The sequence below is a fragment of the Astyanax mexicanus genome, chromosome 23 (genome assembly GCF_023375975.1).
Source record: "Astyanax mexicanus isolate ESR-SI-001 chromosome 23, AstMex3_surface, whole genome shotgun sequence".
NCBI classification, from domain to species: Eukaryota; Metazoa; Chordata; class Actinopteri; order Characiformes; family Acestrorhamphidae; genus Astyanax; species Astyanax mexicanus.
The window spans coordinates 5,524,012-5,547,208 of NC_064430.1; the positions used below are offsets into that span (position 1 = coordinate 5,524,012).

General features: G+C 37.6%; 1 protein-coding gene across 3 annotated transcripts in view; it reads left to right on the forward strand.

Moving 5' to 3' along the window:
• uacab (uveal autoantigen with coiled-coil domains and ankyrin repeats b) overlaps positions 1-22,110 on the forward strand; it is a 126,108-nt gene extending 103,998 nt beyond the window's left edge. For all 3 annotated transcript variants that reach the window (XM_022665224.2, XM_022665222.2, XM_049470942.1), the window contains 11 exons: positions 2,457-2,494; positions 6,799-6,852; positions 6,992-7,099; positions 9,422-9,454; positions 9,583-9,675; positions 9,823-9,853; positions 9,963-10,012; positions 10,729-13,377; positions 14,635-14,787; positions 18,135-18,200; positions 20,413-22,110. In XM_022665224.2, the coding sequence (XP_022520945.2) occupies positions 2,457-2,494; positions 6,799-6,852; positions 6,992-7,099; positions 9,422-9,454; positions 9,583-9,675; positions 9,823-9,853; positions 9,963-10,012; positions 10,729-13,377; positions 14,635-14,787; positions 18,135-18,200; positions 20,413-20,484 (3,347 nt within the window). In that variant the 3' untranslated portion in view covers positions 20,485-22,110. The remainder of the gene's footprint in view (positions 1-2,456; positions 2,495-6,798; positions 6,853-6,991; positions 7,100-9,421; positions 9,455-9,582; positions 9,676-9,822; positions 9,854-9,962; positions 10,013-10,728; positions 13,378-14,634; positions 14,788-18,134; positions 18,201-20,412) is intronic.
• The last annotated feature ends 1,087 nt before the right edge of the window (positions 22,111-23,197 follow it).

A 23,197-nucleotide genomic window follows, 5' to 3' on the forward strand; every position in this document is an offset into this window, starting at 1 on the left:
TCTCCTCTTGTTCAGTCTGGTTCTTTTCCGTCGGGTCTGATGTGTGGTTATATATTTATTTTTGTTTTATTTTATTTAACCTTTACTGCTGCTGCAAGTGTTCCAGCAAACTAAGACACTGCAACTAGGCCTGCCACGATAACTGCAATATAAAGAAAAAGTCTAATTTCAGTAACACTTTATAATAACTTTCATTAATTATTTTTCACATTTTAAGAAACTAAAAAGTTCCTACCACATTTGTAAATGAGTTCGAGATCGAGCTTGAGTTTGAGATCTAGCTCAAGATCGAGATCTAGCTCAAGATCGAGATTAAGTTCGATATTGAGATTAAGTTCGATATTGAGATTAAGTTCGATATTGAGATTAAGTTCGATATTGAGATTAAGTTTGATATTGAGATTAAGTTACAAATTGAGATTAAGTTCCAGATTGAGTTCGAGATTGAGATTGAGTTCAAGATTGAGATTGAGTTCAAGATTGAGATTGAGTTCAAGATTGAGATCGAGATCGAGCTTGAGTTTGAGATCGAGCTTAAGTTTGAGATCGAGCTTAAGTTCGAGATCGAGCTTAAGTTCGAGATTGAGCTTGAGTTCGAGATTGAGCTTGAGTTTGAGATTGAGATTGAGTTCAAGATTGAGATTGAGTTCAAGATTGAGATCGAGATCGAGCTTGAGTTTGAGATCGAGCTTAAGTTTGAGATCGAGCTTAAGTTCGAGATCGAGCTTAAGTTCGAGATTGAGCTTGAGTTCGAGATTGAGCTTGAGTTTGAGATCGAGCTTAAGTTTGACCATTAACTAATGATTAATACTGTTATTTTTCAAAATTTAAGAAACTAAAAAGTTGCTATTACCTTTTTAAATACTAATGAACCCATTGGCAAAATGAACTGCAGTTGATAAACATTTGCCCGGTTTAAAATTCGTATTTACTAGCAATTTATTAATGTTCAAATTCTGATGAGCTTATGATTTGCTAACATTTTTAATATAAATATCCATGATGATAAATAAGTTTCATGTGTGAGCATTTGTTAATATTCAAATTCTGATAAACTACTGCTTTGTTCACAACTACTGATCATTAGTTAAAAATACATTAATGAAAGTTATTATAAAGTGTTACACTAATGTCTTAATGGTTAACAGTTTACTGTTTTTGTTTTATTCTGGTGTTTTTTATTATAAAATCACTGGAATACAGGAATTGTTTCAAAATGACAAATAAAAAAAATACTGTTCCTCACAGATATTTTTAAGACCAAACATATATACAGGTGCATCTTAAAAAGTTGAAAAGAGTGTAATTGAAAAGTTTTAAATTATTTCAGTAATTCAGTTCTAAATGTTAAACTCATATATTATAGATGTATCTATATAATACAGAGTGATCTATTTTAAGTATTTATTACTTTTATCGTTGATGATGGTTATGGTTTAAAGCTAATGAAAACCCAAATTAAAATCAGTATCTCAGAAAATATGAATATTATAAAGTGCAAGACCAGTTGGTACTTTCTGCAGTGTGGGCAGTGTGCCAAAGTCCTGCTGGAAAATGAAAATCCTCCATCGTATCTCCATAAAAGTTGTCAGTAGCAGAGGGAAGCATGAAGTGCTGTAAGATTTTGTGGGAAAACAAAACTGCACTGACTTTAGACTTGATAATAAAACACAGTGGATCAACACCAGCAGATATCAGACATGACTCTCCAAACCATCACTGATCATCAGTACATTTTAGATTCAAATGGAAATCAAGGGAGCAGAGTCTGGAGGAAGAGTGGAGAGACACACAGTCCAAACTGCTCGAGGTCTAGTGTGAAGTTTCCACCTATCAGTGATGGTTTGGAGAAACATGTCATCTTTTATGGAGATGCGGATTTCATTTTCCAGCAGGTCTTATATATTAATATAATGTTCTAAAACACTGATTTTTGGGTTTTTCATTGGCTGTAAGCCATAATTATCATCAACAATAAAATAAATAAACGCTTAAAATAGTTCACTCTGTGTAATACATCTACATTTTCTTAGAATTCTAATATTATTAGCAGCTCCGAATAAGTAATTCGTCTCCAATAATCGTTATTAATTCAGAGAGGTCATTCCCGAAGTGGATTTATCCAGCAGCTACATGTCAATCGAGCTCAGAGCAGCGTGATGAGATTCGCTAATTAAAATTTCCATTAACCAACACCATATCAGTTTGTTAGTGAATTGGAGGGTGTGCGCGCGGGGTGTGTTTGTGATGTTTGGGTTTGTGTCTGTCTGTTTTAAAGTCTCATTAAAGCACAGCAGTGGCTGCAGAAGCGAAAATCACGCCTCTCGCGTCTCCCTGTGCGAAGTCTCCTGGCCTTGGCTGAACTGCGCGCTCATGAATACAGTCTATCAATTGTGCCTTTGTGCGGAGGAAGCTGTGAAATGATAACTAACGTCTGCCTTCATCTGTATTCACAGCCAAAGAAGTGGCCCGGATGGAGCAGAAGAAGAGACAGGTACTATAATGCACTTCTTCCATTGACATTCTGTTGAGAAAACGCCACTGTGTTCTGTGCTCGGCTCATTAGCGGAAGACTAGTGCATTAGCGCTTTATTTCAAGGGTACCTTCACAGGCGCGTCATAAGACATTCATGAGCGCTGAATGATGCATTAGAAAGCAATACTTCAATATTTTATTATTTGTGTAATAGCTTATTCCTGTTCTTATAACATCACTTGAGACACTGTGTGAAATAAATAAGACTACAAATAACAAGAACTGAATTGTTGGATGGTGGATCATTCTTATCCCTGCAGTGATACTGATGCAGCAGTGCTGCTGGAGTTCTTAAACACTGTTTGTTTAATCACTGCCAATAATTACACACTCCTACCTACAGCTGAAACACCTTGTAGATAAAGTTATAGATAAAGTCAGAAACAGAAGCTCTGATTCTGTTGCAGCACAGTTTATAGTGATGCTAATTCTCTAGTGCTTCATCAGTGCTTACAGGATGCCGGATGGTGATGGTGAAATTTTCAGGGTGTTTAAAAACTTCAGCAGCACTGCTGTGTCTGATCCAATCTTGCCACTACAACACAAACTAACCACCGTTAATGTGATTTTAAGTATCTGCCGATATAAGGTCTCGATCCAGTACTTTGGCAATGAAAAATTGAAAACTATAAACATATTCTAGGCTGTCCTTTAAGGATTTATTTAATTGATTTTAATTGTAACACAAGTATCGAAATGTACCATTTTTTATTATTAAAAAGTAAAGAATTACTCCAGAAGTACTTCATTTAAATATGAATCTTTTCTTAAATAAACAAACTAGAACATGCCGCACAATAACAGTTCTTTGACAGTTTAATGCTGGTAGTTCCCTGTTTTTTTGAAAGGGAGGAATAATATTGTAATATGGTTTACGCCTGGCAGACTAGATTTACAATTTTTTTTGATCTACAGATTGAGATTAAGTTCGAGTTTGAGTGAGTTCAAGTTCGAGATTGAGTTCGAGCTTAAGTTCGAAACTAAGTTCGAGTTTGAGATTAAGTTTGAGTGTGAGATTAAGTTCAAGATTAAGTTTGAGATTAAGCTCGAGTTTGAGACTAAGTTAGAGTTTGAGACTAAGTTAGATTTTGAGACTAAGTTTGAGTTTGAGGTTAAGTTTGAGTTTGAGGTTAAGTTTGAGTTTGAGGTTAAGTTTGAGTTTGAGGTTAAGTTTGAGTTTGAGGTTAAGTTTGAGTTTGAGATTAAGTTTGAGATTAAGTTTGAGTTTGAGATTAAGTTTGAGTTTGAGATTAAATTCGAGTTTGAGTTTGAAACTAAGTTTGAGTTTAGATTAAATTTGAGTTTGACATTGAGTTTGAGCTCGAGTTTGAGATTGAGCTCGAATTTGAGATTAACATTGAGTTTGAGATCGAGTTTGAAATAGAAATCGAGTTTGAGTTTGAGATTAACATTGAGTTTGAGATTAACATTGAGTTTGAGATTAACATTGAGTTTGAGTTTGAGATCGAGATTAATATTGAGTTCGATCTTGAGTTTGAGATTAACATTGAGTTTGAGTTTGAGATCGAGATTAATATTGAGTTCGATCTTGAGTTTGAGATTAACATTGAGTTTGAGTTCGAGCTTGAGTTAAAAAATGAGATTGCGTTCGGGCTTGAGTTTGAGATTAAGTTTGATTTCCGATCGCATGATTAAATCGCGGACATCTCTAACTATTCGTAGCTCATAAATAAGTATCTGTTTCATAAACTCTACATCCTGTTAGATTGAGGCTTCATATCAGTGTTATAAATAAAACAGGTCCACTGTGATAACTTGAGTCTGAGGGCATCAGATTCGTTCTTGAAGCTGGAAAACAAAGATTCTAACAGGTTCCCTTGACATACTCAGATATACAATCAGAAGATCTGTTTTCTTGTCGTGTTGTGAGTACTGGTATAAGCTATTCATAAATATTCAAGTATTGCTTTATAATGCATAATTCAGTGCTTCAGTGCTTCAATGTATAATGAAGCACCTATATAGGTACCCTTTAACTGAAGTGTTAATGGTGAGGGTAACATCAGTATTCTACTACATTACACAGTGCGTCTTCCATTCTTAATTTTTTACGCTTTGTTTTTTTTTCTCTGGATTGTTTACTCAGTGTGAATTCATTGCACGCATCTCTGTCCTCTATTTCCGCTCTCGTTCTGCTTCCCCCTGAGGCATGCCATGCAGGAGGACAGTTAGCCCGAGCACCTGGGGAGGGATTAGCCTGGGTTGTTCGGGATGTCCTTCCGTGATGTATTTTAATGAGAGCTTAGCGAAAGTAGCTAATGTTGCGTAATTATTGCTGTAATTGTTTGCTGATTTAAACAGCTGTGTGAACTTTCCAGCTCTTGCTGCGTCCTCAAACTGCTAGTTTGCGTCTATAAATTGCCACGTCGGGACACTGTGATTTAATCTGCCTGCTTATTAAGGGTGTTTTTACCAGCGAGCGTCCAGACCAGGGTCTGCGCCGAAGATTATATGTTTGTTCTATTGTATACAATATATTTTAGTATGGTTAGTTCACTAAATAACTTTATTATACTGTACTATTGTACTACTGCATCTCAAAAAATTAGAATATCATTGAAAAAGTTACTTTATTTCTGTAATACAGTTTAAAATGTGAAACTCATATATTATGTAGATGTAGTACACACAGAGTGATCTATTTTTTATTACTTCTTTTATTGTTGATGATTATGGCTTACAGCCAATTAAAACCCAAAAAATCAGTATCTCAGAAAATTAGAATATTATATAAGCCTATTTGGTACTTTCGGTAGTGTGGGAAGTGTGCCAAAAACTTGGAAAGTGTGTGTGAAAGAGATTTGAGTTTGAGATTGAGTTTGAGATTGAGTTTGAGATTGAGTTTGAGTTTGAGATTGAGTTTGAGATTGAGTTTGAGATTGAGTTTGAGTTTGAGATTGAGTTTGAGATTGAGTTTGAGATTGAGTTTGAGATTGAGTTTGAGATTGAGTTTGAGATTGAGTTTGAGATTGAGTTTGAGTTTGAGATTGAGTTTGAGATTGAGATTGAGATTGAGATTGAGATTGAGTTTGAGATTGAGTTTGAGATTGAGTTTGAGATTGAGATTGAGATTGAGATTGAGTTTGAGATTGAGTTTGAGTTTGAGATTGAGATTGAGATTGAGTTTGAGATTGAGTTTGAGATTGAGATTGAGATTGAGATTGAGTTTGAGATTGAGATTGAGATTGAGATTGAGATTGAGATTGAGTTTGAGATTGAGTTTGAGATTGAGTTCGAGATTGAGTTCGAGATTGCTAAATAACTTTATTATGTTCTGTCACAGTCACCATCACCACCTACTAGTGCATCTCAAATTATTAGAATATCATTGAAAAGTTACTTTATTTCAGTAATTCAGTGGGAAATGTGAAACTCATATATTATATAGATGTACTACAAACAGAGTGATCTATTTTAAGTGTTTATTTCTTTTATTGTTTTTGATTATGGCTTACAGCCAATAAAAACCCAAAAATCATCATCTCAGAAAATGAAAACATTATGTAAGACCAATTGGTACTTTTGGCAGTGTGGGCGGTGTGCCAAATCCTGCTGGAAAATGAAATCCGCATCTCTATAAAAGTTGTCAGTAGAGGGAAACATGAAGTGCCTATTGCTGACCCCTGCGATAGATGAACCTGATTGGTTCTAACAAAAGAGGTCTTAATTGAATCACAAACACTTAATAATTACTTAATAACTGTAATAACTACAGATTGTAGTCCTGTATCTGTTTTTCTGCGTACAGGACTACAGTCTATAATGACAATAGAACTACAATGTGCTCATATACGATCAGTGGAGCTGGAAAGTGTAAATGGATAACAGGTGTAGAAACAAGAAGGTGGTCATAATGTTATGCTTGAATTGGGTATCTACTGAAAGCTTGATTCTTGAATGCCAGCCAGTAATGCGCATTAAATCCAACAGAGCCGATGCCCACTGACTGCAGTGATCACTGCAGTGTGTGTGTGTGTCCGATTTACAGTTCAGCACTACTGCCATCTAGTGTTTGTGACAGCAAGTGCACTGTAACCTCTGTATCAGGACTCTGAAGAACACAGCATAACACAGAATAACACAGCTTCAATTATAGCCCTCTGTCATCTCTATGTCTTATCTAGATGCAAAATATGTTTGTTATTCATCCGTCTCTTTATGCGATATGTGTGATTAAGTCACTGTCGGCTGTCGTTTCCTCCCGCTGAGCTGACGCTAAGTCTTCCTTCTCGTCTCCGCAGCTGTCTGTGGATACAGCGTCCGAGACGTCCTCTAATAGGGATCAGATCATTCATGTAAGTCATGAAACAGCTTGGGTATGTCCAATGGGTTTGTTTGGGGAAGTTTTTGGGTTATAATCTGCTGGTAAAAAGCTCTGATTGTGTCTTCATCTGGTGATTTTCTCAAGATCTAACTGTGCAATTCTTTATTCAGGACCTGGAGAAACAAAATGAAAACCAACAAGAATCCCTGAGGAAATATCATCAGGAACAAAGAGCTCTGCTGGACAAAGTTCACCTGCTGCAACAGCAGCTCAGTCAGGTATAGATGAAAGAAAGCAAAGAAACCAAATTTACAGTTCCTTTAAAATGTATTCACTCACACTGCTCACTCAAAGTGGTCCAGCAGTCTAAAACGATCTGCCACTATGATTGAGAGATCTTTGATTCGAATCCAGGTCATGCAGCTTGCCATCAGCTGCTGGAGTCCCAAAAGAGAGCACAATTGGCCTTGCGCTCTCTCTCTCTCTCTCTCTCTCTCTCTCTCTCTCTCTCTCTCTCTCTCTCTCTCTCTCTGGATGGGTAGACTTTTTCCTCTCATCACTCCTAGGATGATGTCGATCAGCACAAGGCATCTGTGAGCTGATGTATCGGAACCGAGTCGTTCAAAAAGAGGCAGTAACTGACTTTAAATGTGCTAGTCTTCACCTTCCTTGTGTTGTGGCATCACCTTTGATGGGAGATATACAGCTGACTAACAGCTGTAATAGCCAACTTAGGAGAAAAGTATTCACTCACATTGATATTTAAGTTAAATATTCCCGCATATATGAAAACTTAAATGTGTTACATGCAACAACAAAAAAAAAAGCCCCCAAATATGTTTCGACCCAGTCTAGGTAGGTCAGGCCATAACAAATTAGTATATATGAAAAGTTTTTTACAGGTAGAGTATAGAAAGAACTCCAAACTAATTCCTTAAACTCCTAAGTCCTTAAAGGTCTCATTCCATTGTTTTTTTGTTCATTTCAAAATGTTAAAATGTTGTTAGTTGTGGTCTCTAGTATAAATGAATGAATTTGAGAAAAAAAGTGCTCAGATGTTTCTTTAGATCACTGATCTTTACTGGTCTTTAAATAAAAACAGGTTTTGGGTCTTGCTCATAAATATTCATACATGCAAATATGAATATCGCCTCTGATTGGCTAACAGCACTGAAGCAGAGAACACCTACCTGCCTTCCCTTCTCACATTCAAATTTACAGCTCTAAAACTTAAATGACAATGTTTTCAGAGATGTTCAGAGATACAGCCTTAGTTATAAAGATATAGCACATTATCAATGCTGTGGTGCGAGCGTAGACTACCCATCCTGGCACCACTCTCCCTGTGGCAGAGAAATTTTATCAATGTGGAAATTTTATCTGCTTTATACCCCAGAGTCCATTGCATATCAAAATCCAGCATGAACAGAGCCTGCTTTGACCTGTGTTCTGTTGAGTTGTGCTATCTTGTCAAACCGTGCTTCCCTAGTGTATATTTAAGGTCTTGGTAAACCACAGAATCAACCGGAGATCCGATTTAAACCTATAGTTACTTACACAAGATAGCTAACATTTTAAGTAGTTGTGTAAACAGAAGCTGTATACAGATTAAACAGAGCTGTGAGCTCCTCCATAGGTAACAAGACAGTTACCTGTCTTGTTCTGTGGGCGGTTCTGAGCCGAGGTGGGTGTGGCTATGAACTCACTGATTGGCGTAGAATGAATGAATGAATGAATGAAGTTCAATTTATATAGCGCCTTTCTAGAAACCCAAGGACGCTTTACAATTTACACGTTTTACACACAAGCACATTACACATCCACACACCGGTGAGAAGCGGCAGCCAATAGCGCACAGCGTACTCTCAACCGGAAACAACCATCCACCTGGAGGACTGCATCGGACACTACTGCATTTACCCAGGACAGAGTGCCAATCCACATCTGGGTACACAGTCATACATACATTTGCACACACAAACTTACACATATACCACACATTTTACACACATACACACCAGATCAATTAAGAGTGTCCAATTTACCAGATCAATTTACAGTGTTCAATTTTCTAACTTGATACCTAATATCTCTCTGATCAACTCGTATTTCTGAGGATTTTCTTTTACTAGATACTGCAGGAAAGGGAGGTTGAGGAACAGTTTCATGTGCATCATGCATATACAACTCAGAGATATATCCATAGTATTTCACAAAGAACAAGAAAAAGTGGATTTAAGCGGAAGGAGACCTTTAAAGTGTTTTGTTTACTTATATACAAGTGATCCAGACTTTAACTTTAGGAGTGACCCAGGACAAAACAACAAACACCCACCCATCCTGACTATTTATCTAAAAACACTGGCTGGTCTATGCAATAAAGGACAAAAAAAAACAAGGACACAGTGCTAATCTCTCTCCTCTGTCAGGTTGCACATACAAGTAGTGGGAATACTTTTTATAGGAACTGTGAATGAGGTAACTGTCCTCAAGTGCCCTTACCTTGAGATAATACCGAATGAATAACTCAGGAATCTGTCAAAATAGCTTTATAATCGCTGTGGCTCATGCTTGACGCTGTAATTTCATCCCTATTGCAGGAAAAATCGACAGTGGAGGACATTAACAAGGAGGTAATTTGTGTGTTTTGTCAGCCCTCAATGGCTTCATGTTCTTTAGTTTTTACAGCATTGAGGAATGAGAGAAAGATGATTATTTGAGCTGCCTCTGATTCTGGCGCGTCTGATTTTGTGGTATTCAGAGGGAACAACTCAAGCTCCTTCTGTCGACCAAAGAGAAGGAGGAAGGAGCCAGGGCTGCAGAGACGGTGAAAGTTCAGCTCAGGAGTCATATGGTGAGTGTTTGACCGGGGCAAATACTGCAAACGCATGCAGCGTCCTCATCATAGCCCCAAAAACCCTCGTTAGAACCGTGTCCAATCTCTAATCATGATCAAAGTTTGTGAGTTTAATTATTAAATCTGCATGTTTTTATTCGGCAGGGTGATTACTCGGGTCAGTCCGTGATTAAAGGTGAGTTTGTCCATTAAAAAATGGCAATGACACGTTTTTAACGGGCCTCCTGCTGCGGTAATGAGTAAGGTGATGGTTGTAATCGACTTTTTTTTTTATATCCGTACAGGGAAAGAAAATATCCTCGTCAGGCAATCCTACAGTCTGGATTCAACTCAGGTAAAAAAAAATAAAATAAAATAAAAATAAAAAATTCAAAGCTGTCGCTCTTTCTTTAATTGCCACTTTTCTTTTTCTTTTTTTTTTTTTTTTATTATACGTAAATTATCACTTTGATTAAAATGGTACAATATGGTGTTAATTGATTAGCATATGTAATTGCATTAAGTTCATTGTAATTCTGTGATTATTCATGCATAAAAAGGCTTGTACTAGAGGGAGAGAGAGGGAAAGAAAGAGAGAATAAGACCAAAAAAAGGCATAAATAAATGTAATCTGCCTTGTGAACAATAGTAATGTCTCATTTACATCACTTAATAAAACTGATAATGAATCACAAGAATTTGTAAACAGAGTGACAAACTTGTTATATTTATTATTTGGCATGATTAATCACAAGTTAAAATGCTTGATAGATAGATAGATCTTTATTGATCCCTCAGGGAAATTAAAATTCCAGCAGCATCATTACAGTAAACACTGAACATACACAAGGAAAATTGGAAAGAAATACATTAAAAAAATATATATATACAAGTGTACACAATATACAAGAGAATAAAACTGCTAATATATCAAGGCTCTGTAAAAGTGTGTTAATGAGGGGAAATTGGCGACAAACTTGCTTAAATCATTCATTGCATTAAATGTTGTTAGTAGCAAGCTGTGTAAATTAGCATTTTAACATTTTTCTTGTTTTATCATTGTCTCTGCAGATTTTGCAGCCTCCAGTTCCATCTCGTTCCGTATCCCGACCACTGGAGCTTTCTCACCCAGGGACCCCAAGTGAAGTGGACACTCTACGACAGGAGCTGAGCTCCATCCGTAAGAAGAACGAAACTTTCCAGGAGGAAGCAGGTCGCCTGCAGGCGGCGCTCGCTCGAAAGGCCCATGAATGCGAGGAGCTGGCCAAGAGTCGTGATTTGGCCAAGCACGAGGCCGACCGGCACATCCAAGAGCTGGAGGGGGCGCTGGGAGACGTACAGAAAAGGATGTTGGACTCAGAAGCCAAGGTCAAACAGCTGCAAGCCCACGTGGTGGCCGTGAAGGAGCACCTTGGCAACCAGATGGTTGACGACCTCAAGGCTCAGCTTGGCGAGGTCAAGGCCAAATACGAGGGTGCTTCGGCTGAGGTCGGCAGGGTCAGGAACCACCTGAAGCAGAGCGAAAAAGCTCTGGAGGAGTACAAGAAAAGTGAAGGGCTTCTGGCGCAAGAGGCAGAGAGGCTTGCAGCTGAGCTGAATGCGGTGAAAGAAGAGCGTGAGGAGATGGCTGAGACTCTCCTGGACATGGAAGCTCGAGTTAAAGAAGCAGAGACCCACCTTGTGGCCATGGTGCCTGGGGAGAAGTTTGACAATATGAAGAACTTGTTGACCAACGCAGTTGATGAGAAGGAAAGGCAGCTGGCCGAGCTGAGGGAGGACTACGATCGAGTGCTGGAGGAGGTTGCAGAGCTCCACAGGGAGGTGGGCAGTCAAGATGTCATCCCCATCCAGGAGCATGAGAGGGTCAGGATGGTCCTGGAGGAGCAGGGTGCCGCCCTGAAGCAAAAGCTGGCCGAAGTCACCTCCAAGTGCCAGTCGCTAATCGATGAAGTTGAGCAGGGTGAGGATGAGCGAGAGCTTCTCCGAGAGGAACTCCAAGAACTCACGCACAACCTCCAGACGAAGTTTGTTCCCGTTGACGCTCATGAGGAAGTGAGGAGATCTCTGGAACTCGCCTTGGAGGAGCTGAAGGAGCAGTTGGAGGAGACTGAGGAGCGGTTGAAGAGGATCCAAGAGGAGAAGGTCTCTCTGTCTGAGAATGTGAACAACATCAAAAGCACTTACATGCCCCGCGAAAAGTACGACAGCGAAGTGGCGGCACTGTCGTCTCGCAGCACACAGCTGACCAAAGACCTAGAGGAACTCCAGAGGAAGTTCCAGGAGAAGGTGAAGGAGTTAGAGGTTGTGGCATCCAAGAATGCGGACCTGAAACGCAGCATGGTGGAAGAGTTTATCAGGAAGGAAGTGCATGAGCAAGTGCGGACCGAGTTGAGCGAAGCTTTGGAGAAAGCAAGGGCTGAAATTGCGAAGTTGGAGGACGATGGACGAGTCAGGGAAGAAGAGCTGAGGAAGGTGAAGGAAGGACGTGACAAGTTAAAAGAGGAGTTTGAGAAAGTGCAGGAGAAATTGGAGAAAGACTATATCAGCCTTGTGGAGCACAGGTCTGCGACAGGAAGTTTGAACAGTGCTTTAGCCGAGGCGGATAAACGAACGGACGAGGCCTTGTCCAAATATGAGTCTGTTCAGGTAGATAACGAGAAGCTTCACCAAGAAATCGAAGAGCAGAAGAGAGAACTGGACACAATTCAGCAGGCGATTCATTCTAAATTTGTGCCGTTGGCCACTGTGGAGGAAAAGGAAAGGAACTTTGATTCTACTTTGAAAGACTTGCGAGAGGAACTAAGTGAAATTCGGGGGAAGTATGAGAACACAAAGGCTGATATGGAAAGTCAGAGGCAGGAGAAGGAAGCTGTGAAGTTGGAGATGGCATCGGTGCAGCAGAAACTGGAGGCTAACTTTGTATCTGGTGAGAAGTACAGAGAAGCGGAGGACGGCTATAAAGGTCAGGTGGAGACGTTGAGTCTGAAGTTGGTGGAGCTGGAACAGCAGTACATGGAAGTGACGGTGCAAAGAGCTGAGCTGGAGGAGCAGAATGCACTGTGCACGACTGAAATCCAGAACCTCCAGAAGCGTCTGGAGTGCGAATACGTTCAGATGGAACAGTTCGAGGCCATGCAGAACTCTCTGGGATCCAACCTGAAGGAAGCACAGGCTGAGTGCGAACGACTCCGAGAGTCCTACAACCTGGAAGTTCAGCGTGTCCGAGAGTTGGAGAGAGAACTGCAGAGTCACAGTAGTGAAGGCCAGACCAGAGAAACCTTGGAACGGGAGTTGGCTGAACTCCGTCTAGCCTTGCGGGAAGAGGAGGAGACCAGCGCCCAGAGGGCCGAAGACGTCGCCACCCTGCAAACCGAGCTGCTCAGGGCCACACACACCTTGGACGACCTCCGCAGCTACGAAGACCAGGTGTCTGAGCTTCGTGCAGAGAAGCAGAGGCTGGAAGAGGAGGTGGCCGGGCTCAACGATCGGCTCATGGGTCTGGAAGATCAGTGCGAGGAGCTCTACAAGGAGCTGGCCCTGGCCAGGGAGGGCGAGAGCAGGGCACGGACCGAGACGGAAAACCTTCAGGCCAAGAGCGCCTCCATCGAAAAAGAGATCCGAGAGCTTAAAGAACGATACGATGACTCTCTCGTTACCATCGGAGATTTGCAGAAGAGAATTCAGGCTTCTTCAGAGCAGACCGAGGCCAAAGACAAAAGGGTAAGGATTAGACTGTGGGGCGTTTTATGTCTTACAGTTTTAATTGACTCACTTTACTTAAACAAAATACAAAATTTCTTGTGTCCTTTTTAGTTTAGTCAAATGTAGAGGCTTCAAAACTGGCCAGTATTGATGTTTCCAAAGAAAGACATAAAAACGTAATTTTTAAATCACCAGTTTGCAGAATCTATGTATCTGTATACTTTTACAGACTGTATGTGTTGTTCTGTTGATGCAAGCCTATATTCTGACTGGTCTAAATCTAATTCTAGTATAGATTTTTTTTTTTTTTTTTGTGTATTTTATTTTGTTTTTTGCAAAACATACACACACACAAGAAAAGGTTAATAAAGAAAAGAGAAAACGGGTGAAAAAAACATCCTGTATCTTGCATTTAAACAGTCAGTACAAACCGAAAAGGTATAGGCTGAAGCTTTAGCTTATTTTGCCTACCCTTTTTACCTAACAATGTATATATGTATATATAGGTTACAAAGTTTAGTGACACAAAACAAAACAAAACAAACAAAAAAAACCCACAAAAATCATCTGAAAGCTAATTTATCAGTTATATGTTTGTTTACAACCCTGTTTTAAACATTATTTTAAATTAAATTTATAGAGTGAACTACACATTCTTAATTCTAGTTATTCTAGAATTATTATGTAGTTATTCTAGTTATAATGTAGTTATACCACAGCTTTACCCCGCTGACAGATACACATCAGTTTTTTTTTTAATACATTTGTCCTATTGCTCTATATCTTTAAAATCTTTCTATTCACCTTAGTTCATATTTGCTTTCTTTGGTTTTAAATTTCACCTGAATAGAGTTTGGGAGTAAAATGTGCTTTATACATTATCTGTGCAAATATTAAAATATTAAAGACTACTTCTAACCTCATTTCCTTCTTCCCCTCCTTCACTCCTCTATCCTATTATTCCCCTTTGACCTCCTTTAGGCCCTGTCTAAAGATATTTTTTTACCTTTACCTTCGATTACTTTTGTACTTGACTATTGTAAGTTGCTTTGGACAAAAGCGTCTGCCAAATGTAATGTAATGTAATGTAATGTAATGTAATGTAAAAAGAAGAAACAAGGAGATGGTCAATGCTATGTCTATAATAATATGTATAATTAAATTTCAATTCAGTTTTTCTGATTGCTGATAGCCTTAATTCTTTAATATTCAGCAAAATCATCCAATTATTGGAATAGCAGTAAAATCTGATGTGTGTGTCTGTGTGTGTTTCAGATCACAGAGCTGTTGGCGGACGTGGAGAGGCTGAAGCAGGCCCTGAATGGTCTGTCCCAGCTGGCCTACACTGGCAACACGCCCAACAAGAGACACACACAGCACATTGACACACTCCAGGCACAGGTCAAGAGCCTCCAGCAGCAGCTGGCTGTGAGTAGCTTTCTCTCTCTCTCTCTATTCCCACTAAACGCCTGTAATGTTCCTGTCTCAGCCCTGAAACACTCTGTCACATCAAACGCTCTCTCCCCGGTCTTCACGCTGAAGGTACTGTATGATGTGATTATGGGCCAGGATTGCAGTGATGATTGATTAAACTGAGAAGGAATGGAGTAGGATCTGACTGCAGTACAGGACTGCAGATTTAGGACCCTATGTTTGTATATGGCACTGTTGTACAAGAGGATGATGTTTCCATTTCCAAGCTACATTAGCATCACTGATCTAGAGCTAAGTTGTCTCATACAGGGGTTGGACAGTGAAACTGAAACACCTGTCATTTTAGTGTGGGGGGTTTCATGGCTAAATTGGAGCAGCCTGGTGTTCAATCTTCATTAATTGCACATTGCACCAGTAAGAGCAGAGTGTGTAGGTTCAATTAGCAGGGTAAGAGCACAGTTCTGCTCAAAATATTGCAATACACACAACATTATGGGCGACATACCAGAGTTCAAAAGAGGACAAATTGTTGGTGCACGTCTTGCTGGAGCATCTGTGACCAAGACAGCAAGTCTTTGTGATGCATCAAGAGCCACGGTATCCAGGGTAATGTCAGCATACCACCAAGAAGGACCAACCACATCCAACAGGATTAACTGTGGACGCTGTAAGAGGAAGCTGTCTGAAAGGGATGTTCGGGTGCTAATCCGGATTGTATCCAAAAAACATAAAACCACGGCTGATCAAATCACGGCAGAATTCAATGTGCACCTCAACTTTCCACCAGAACTGTCCGTCACCACAATAAATTATTGTGGTCTAAAACCAGGTGTTTCAGTTTCATTGTCCAACCCCTGTGCATCTAGTAGTAGTTTTTAAGGTACAGGCTTCTACTATTGGTTAGATACAGGTGCATCTCAACAAAATTAGAATATCATTAAGAAGTTGCTTCATGGAGATGCAGATTTCATTTTCCAGCAGGACTTCTCACACTGCCCACACTGCCAAAAGTACCAGTTGGTCTTATATAATATTCTAATTCTTTGAGACACAGATTTTTATAATGGATTTTTAAAACGCTTAAAATAGATCCCTCTGGGTGTAATACATCTATATAATAGGAGAGTTTTACATTTTGAACTGATTTACTGAAATAAAGTAACTTCTCAATAATATAAAACCCTCAGCCCCCTGTATTGCATGCATTGCACAGTAATATACTATTGACGGAATGAGAAAATGAGAATCTTGTATTTGGATACCAGTTGGACTCTCTCCTAAGAGACCAATAACACAAGTTGAAGAAAAATTAATCTTAATTAAAATTTAGCCACTTACTTATTTAAACACAGTGTAACCTTGCTATAGAAACCCCTCTGGTGTTCAGGTTTATACAGTGAGTCTGAATATGAGTCACTAGTGTGAAACTGGGGCAGGAAAAGTCCGGAAGGATGGCTTTCTCTCGAGCCTGTGTTTCAGCAGAAATAGGATTTAAGGGAAAAGCAGATTTCATGCATTTTTAACCTTCTATAGAATTTCAGTTATACTTTTTTGGGGTTGGGCCTTTTAATATAGATGGATATGTGCGTGCATGAATGTGAAATGATTCATATTCTTTATTTCATTCATTCCTATGTTTATGTAGATTATAGTGAAAGTTATAACTTCTTTTTACATCTTTTACAGACACAGCAGCACAATAATTAGAAGTAATTTATGTTTAATATTGTGGATGTGACTCCAGTACAAGATCTTTCTTTATGTAAATATTGTTTAATTCTTTTACTTTGTACTATAATTATTTTTAATATAACTCTTCTTGGTGTTATGCTTAAAGTCACACCATGAGGCTCATCATGTATTTCTTTACACTAAAATGTTTAATATGGCTTATTTAAAAATAAATGTGTTTTTGTATAGTTATTTTTTCTAATTGCCTAGGTTCTATTGTACTAAACCCATATATTATACACACGTTTATTTTATTATTTTAAGGCCATGTTGAAATATTAACCCTGTAATATTGTTGTAATGAAGAATGTCGGCTTTTATGTATTTGGGTGGTTTCCTTTGCATTTTGGCAGATTTGAAACATGTTTTACCCAGTGACTTAGTTTTACCTTGATACCTTGATGCAAATGTAACAATCTGGCAACCCAGGTTGCTCACTATGTGTTCATTCAGCTGTTCATTCAGTCTGTTGCTAAGTAGCTAAAATGCTGAAAATATCCATATTTAATCCTTATTTCAAAATTATGAGGTTTATTTGACCAAAATCTAAAACCTCTGGAATATAATCAAGAGGAATGGATGGATGATCACAAGCCATCAAATTAAGCTAAACTGCTTGATTTTTTTGCACCAGTAGAAAAGCAGCATAAAGTTATCCAAAAGCAGTGTGTAAGACTGGTGGAGGAGAACATGATGCCAAGATACATGAAAACTGTGACTAAAATCCAGGGTTATTCCACCAAATATTGATTTCTGAACTCTTAAAACTTTATGAATATGACCTTGTTTTCTTTGCTTAGCTCATTTTCTGCAAATAAATGAAAACATTTTCATTTGGAATTTGGGAGAAATGTTGTCTGTAGTTTATAGAATAAAACAACAATGTTTGTTTAACTAATTTTACTAAACATATGAGAGAAAATCTGAGAATTAAGAAACTGAAGTGGTCTCTTAATTTTTTCCAGAGCTATCACCAGTCTCTGCAAACATAATGAAAATTGGTAACATGATTAATACATAAAAAAATGTATGCCTTAAAGGTTCTAGATTAATCACGTTTATCATTTACAGCACTCGTCTAAATGTAGATGTTCCATATATAGACTGTACTATTTTTATTATGTTTTTTATTAAGAAAAAAAAATAATATCTGTGATATGAATTCTTTAAATCTGGGTTTCCAGGCTATGCGTGATCAGTTTCCAGTACAGCAGTCGTTACATGTTCAGACTACTAACAGTGTGAGAGAATGAAGAGAGGCTTCCTGCTGCTTCCAGCTCCTCAAACATCAGAATATTAAAGTTCATTCAATCTCTCACTCTCTCCCTCTGTCTATCTCTCACTCTCTCCCTCTGTCTATCTCTCACTCTCTCCCTCTGTCTATCTCTCACTCTCTCCCTCTGTCTATCTCTCACTCTCTCCCTCTGTCTATCTCTCACTCTCTCCCTCTGTCTATCTCTCACTCTCTCACAGCCTGGTCCAGTTCTAACCGTATCTTTTATTGTGACGGAGGCGCTGATGCTCGTGTATAATAGTGAGCTGTCTGCTTATAATGGATTAGCTGCCCCGGCTTCCTTCTATTTTTAATTTATTTGAATTTTCTCTTACAGGATGCTGAGAGGCAACACAGAGAGGTGGTTTCAATTTACAGAACTCATCTCCTGAGCGCTGCACAGGTAATTGTGTGTTTTTATGAATGTGTCTGTATCTCTCCATGTAGTTTTTAATTAAAATATCAGGGTTATTATATAAATGTATTAAAACGGCTCAGGCCATGTTGCCAGATGTTCAGATACCAGTATTTGGGCTAAAATTGTTTTCTAAAGAGATGCCATAAAACAGTACTGTCCAATTATAGCTACAAATTGACAAGGTTTTATTGAAAAGAAAACAAACAAAAAATAAATATGCCATAGCCTAAAATATATTCAGATTAGAGAATCACCTCTTCATCATAAAAAATACCTGACAATTACAAATTCACTCATTCAATTTAATGACGGTGCTTTTTTTACTTATTTATTTAAGGTTTGTTGCTCTATTTATATAATGAACTAATTAATCATACAGTTTTCTGTGATTAATCGCATTTGTTTTTTTTTTTGTCTTGCTACTGAAACTTATAACTTATATATTAATAACAATAATAACACACATTGTATTTTTAACTTTGAAGCGCTGAAAACATTAAATTGACTATTTAAAAAAGATACATCTATGCAAAATATGAAAAAGGAAGAAGAAAAGATTCTTCAAAAGTCTTTATACAGGACGTGTGAGAGTGAGTACGAGTGTGTAAGAGCGATGGTAAGCAGTGTATGAGAGACTGTTAAAGAAGAGGGGTCGTGAGAGATAGTTATGAGATTTAATCAATTTCAATATAAATAAAATGTACTCCTACCTTCTGAACATAGCACCCTGCGAAAATCTTAGCTATTTAAGTCTAATTTCAATAGCTGACTTATTTTAAACCTTTAATTTTTTCCTTGTTTTAAATAATTAAGTTTACTAAGTAACTATGTTAAGTAAAGCAAAGCTAAGTAAACAAAACTGTAATAAAGTAGAAGACTTTCTCTAAAAGTGAAATGAGCGCTGAATGTTAATCTACACAGATTTCTCTCCTGTTTATTTGAGTGAGTAAAGTGCTTTCGTTTATTTACAGTCAGCTTAAATTTCCAAATTTTAGCTTTAGTATTAGTGGCATTAGTAGCTAACCGCTAGTGCTAAACTGAATATCGCTGCACTGAGAGAACCCTGAGTGTTACGGTAAGCCAGGGCGATATTAGCAAGCGGTTCATCCCACTTAGCTTTTTTTTAAACACTGTAAACACACAGACTACAGTTAATATATAATATACTCACCTCTGAACTGTTAAAGAGCTAGCGCTTAATGTAGTTAGTGGCTAATGCTAATGCTGCTCCAGCCTCAGTGCTAGCTGGGTGCTGGAGAACTAAACTAAAACTCAATATTTTGAGATACTATCTCAATCTTTTGAGAGACTAAGTCATTATTTTGAGTTACTGTCTCAATATTTTGAGATACTATCTCAATATTTTGAGATATTATCTCAATGTTTTGAGATACTAAGTCATTATTTTGAAATACTAAGTCATTATTTTGTGATACTATCTTAATATTTTGAGATACTAAGTCTTTATTTTCAGATACTATCTCAATATTTTGAGATACTAAGTCATTATTTTGAGATACTAAGTCATTATATTCAGATACTATCTCAATATTTTGAGATATTATCTCAATGTTTTGAGATGCGTCATTATTTTCCGATACTATCTCAATATTTTCAGATACTAAGTCATTATTTTGAGATACTAAGTCATTATATTCAGATACTATCTCAATATTTTGAGATATTATCTCAATGTTTTGAGATACTAAGTCATTATTTTGAGATACTATCTTAATATTTTGAGATACTAAGTCATTATTTTCAGATACTATCTCAATATTTTGAGATACTAAGTCATTATTTTGAGATACTATCTAAATATTTTGAGATACTAAGTCAGTATTTTCAGATATATCAAAATAAGCCTTCATGACTTAGTATCTCAAAATAATGACTTAGTATGTCAAAATATTGAGAAAGCAGTTTACTTAATAGTAATAAAAAAATGTGCTGGATTATTTTTTATTTTTTTAGGAGGCGGGAATGGGCTTCCATAGGATTATTGATTATTTTTGGGGAAATTAACATATTTTAAGTTATATCTTTATAGTGTGAAAAATACAGTGCATATCTAAATAAAACTGCATATAAGTCGCCAGACTCTGGGAAATGAGTGGATTGCAGATTTAAAATGTTGCTAAAATAATAAATAAATTAATTAATTAATTTATTAATTTTTTCCACCAATTTTTTGCAGGGTCACATGGACCAAGACGTCCAGGCAGCCCTGCTGCAGATTATCCGAATGAGGCAGCAGTTTGTGTGCTGAAACCCTGCAGCCTGAAGACGCCACTGACTCAAATCCAGTGTTCCTCTATAGGCTTACAATAAGACAAAGCTGTGCCCTGGTTCAGTCAGAACACATTCCCGGCTTTAGACGCGTCCTCCCCTGTGTGGTACAGTGAGCTTCAGTAGAATCAGAGCCGGTTAATGTCGGCTGGTGATTTCCAGCATTGGTCCTGGCGCTGGCGGTTGCGGTACTGTTGCTCAGAAGTGCTGTAATCAGGCCTACTTTAATCCTGCTTTATAGAAACGCTGAACTACCAGCAGAGCAGTGCTTTGAGTCAGTGCCGATGAATGAATAGAGGGCTCACTTTTGACTGGCAGCAGCAGCAGCATAATAACACTGGACTGTATCACTAATAATTTATTGTGCTGCAGTCGGGCCGCCATGTGCTGTAGGGCCATGTGAATGTTCATGCTGGAGGTTTTTAAGGTCGCCATATGTTTAAATGATGAATTATTACATATTCTGTCATTATTTTATCTGTTAGCTATTAGTCTACAATTAGAATTTGCTATAAAACTGCTGTCAAGGAGCAGGTCTCCTCCTACCCCTGCTGTAAAAAGGTACCGGGCACAAAAGCATTGTTTACAAAAGGTCCAAATAGAGTAAACCCATATACAGCCCATTAATTTTAATGTGTAATTAAATGATGAGTTATTTAGACACTTTACAGCTTTGGAAAAAAATAAGAGAATCTGAACCTGAATCAGTTTCTCTGATTTTGCTATTTAAAGGGTTATGTTTGAGTAAAATGAGCATTGTTTTATTCTATAAACTACAGACAAAAATTCAAAACTAAAATATTGTAATTTAGAGCATTTATAAGCAAAAAATGAGAAATGTGCAGAGCTTTCAGACCTCAAATAATGCAGTTTTCATGCATCTTGGCATGTTCCCCATGTTCTCCTCCACAAGTCTTTCACACTGCTTTTGGATTTGAAGTTTATGCTACTCCTAGTGCAAAAATTCAAGCAGTTCAGCAGTTTCAGGTTTAAAGGCTTGTGATCAAACATCTTCCTCTTGATTATATTCCAGAGGTTTTCAATTTGGTAAAATCAAAGAAGCTCATCATTATTTTTAAGTGGTCTCTTATTTTTTTTAAAGGCATACAAAGTGATTTAATTCTTCTGTTTTCATCAAAAAAGAGAAAAATCTAAAATCTCCAAAGCTCCAGAGTTTAGTTTTATTTATAGTTCTCATCTTAGCATCTTAGCAGCACATGGTTTAATATCTTAGCGAGTGTTTAATGATTATAAATCAGGTGTGCTGCTGATGGAATTGAGCTGTTTTTAAACAGTTTTTTGCTTGTAGAAACAGGACGTTGGTGAGAGAAATTCAGTTCTTTTTCGTCTTCTATTGTTTAACAGTGATTAAACCTGAATTAATTTGCTGTAATTGGTCTGAAAGGCCGTATCATCTAGAAAAGTTTTTTTTTTCTTCTTTCTCAGTGTTAATCCAGACTATGGGTTTTTTGATTCGAACAAAAATGGAAAATGTCTAAAATAAGTCCAAATTAAACAAAGTAGAAATGGTGTAAAAGATCTCTATAAGCTTTAAGCTATAAGGGCATAAATACATGCAAATAAATGAACAAAATTTAAATGTGAACACTTTTTGGATTTGAGTCAGTGAGTGTTTATAACGGCTCTAAGAGAATTGGGACACAGCCCTGACGGCTCTGGGAGAATTGGGACACAGCCCTGACCGCAGCCAAGCCTTCAGAGATGCTGCGTCCGCCTCCAGCCCCTTCCAGCTTCCTGTTACCTGGATTATACTGCCCTCTCGTGGTGTGGGTGTGACTTGGCAGGCCAAGTTTTTAAGACTTTAGCTCTTTTTGTTTAGTTTGGCTGTGTTGGAGATGATGTGGTGAGGTGTCGCATTTAAGACTGTTTCTTTAATGCTTCCTAAACTTCCGGATTTTTATCACAGCTTTGTACTACTTTTGATTAATAATCGCCATGTTTATGGTAAAACTCTTCAGCAGGACTGGACTAGAATGGCATGATATCTGTTTAAGGTACAGAACAGTGTAGATTTTAATATTTTTCAGTTCATTAATGTCTCTTTTTTTCTCCCTCCTGTTTAATATTAGATATCTGGTGTTATTTTAGCTTTTATAGCTTTTAATATGTTTTAGCTCCTGTTTTAGCGCCTTTATCACTGAAGTTAAGCTGGCATCTTACTGTAATATGCTGAGTTTATTGGCACATATTCACTGGGCACCTATGCTATGCTAATTGGCTAATAATGCCATTAATAATAATAATAATTTATTGCATAAACGGCTACTGATTTCCATATAACATATAACTAATATTAATTTATTGTATAAAGGCTTTGGTACTCTATTGGGATTACTACAAAAAAAATAAATTTCATTATAATTAAATCATAAGTATAAGTATTTCTGCTTTATGGATCTTCTGGTAGTTTGTTTTAATTGTTATATAGGCTTTTATCTTTTTTTTTTTCTTTTTTTGTTTTATGAATTAGTGAAACTAACATCAATAAAAGTGCCTACTTTAGACTACAATGTCTCCGGCTGCTTATTTTTTAATAGACACTGTAGAATACTGTAGAATAGTGTCCCATGACTTTTGCCATGACCCAAGCTGAATGCTACACTGACCATACATATTTCTTGTGTGTACGATACATTGTCCCAGAATTTATTGAGACAATCAATAATTTTGTC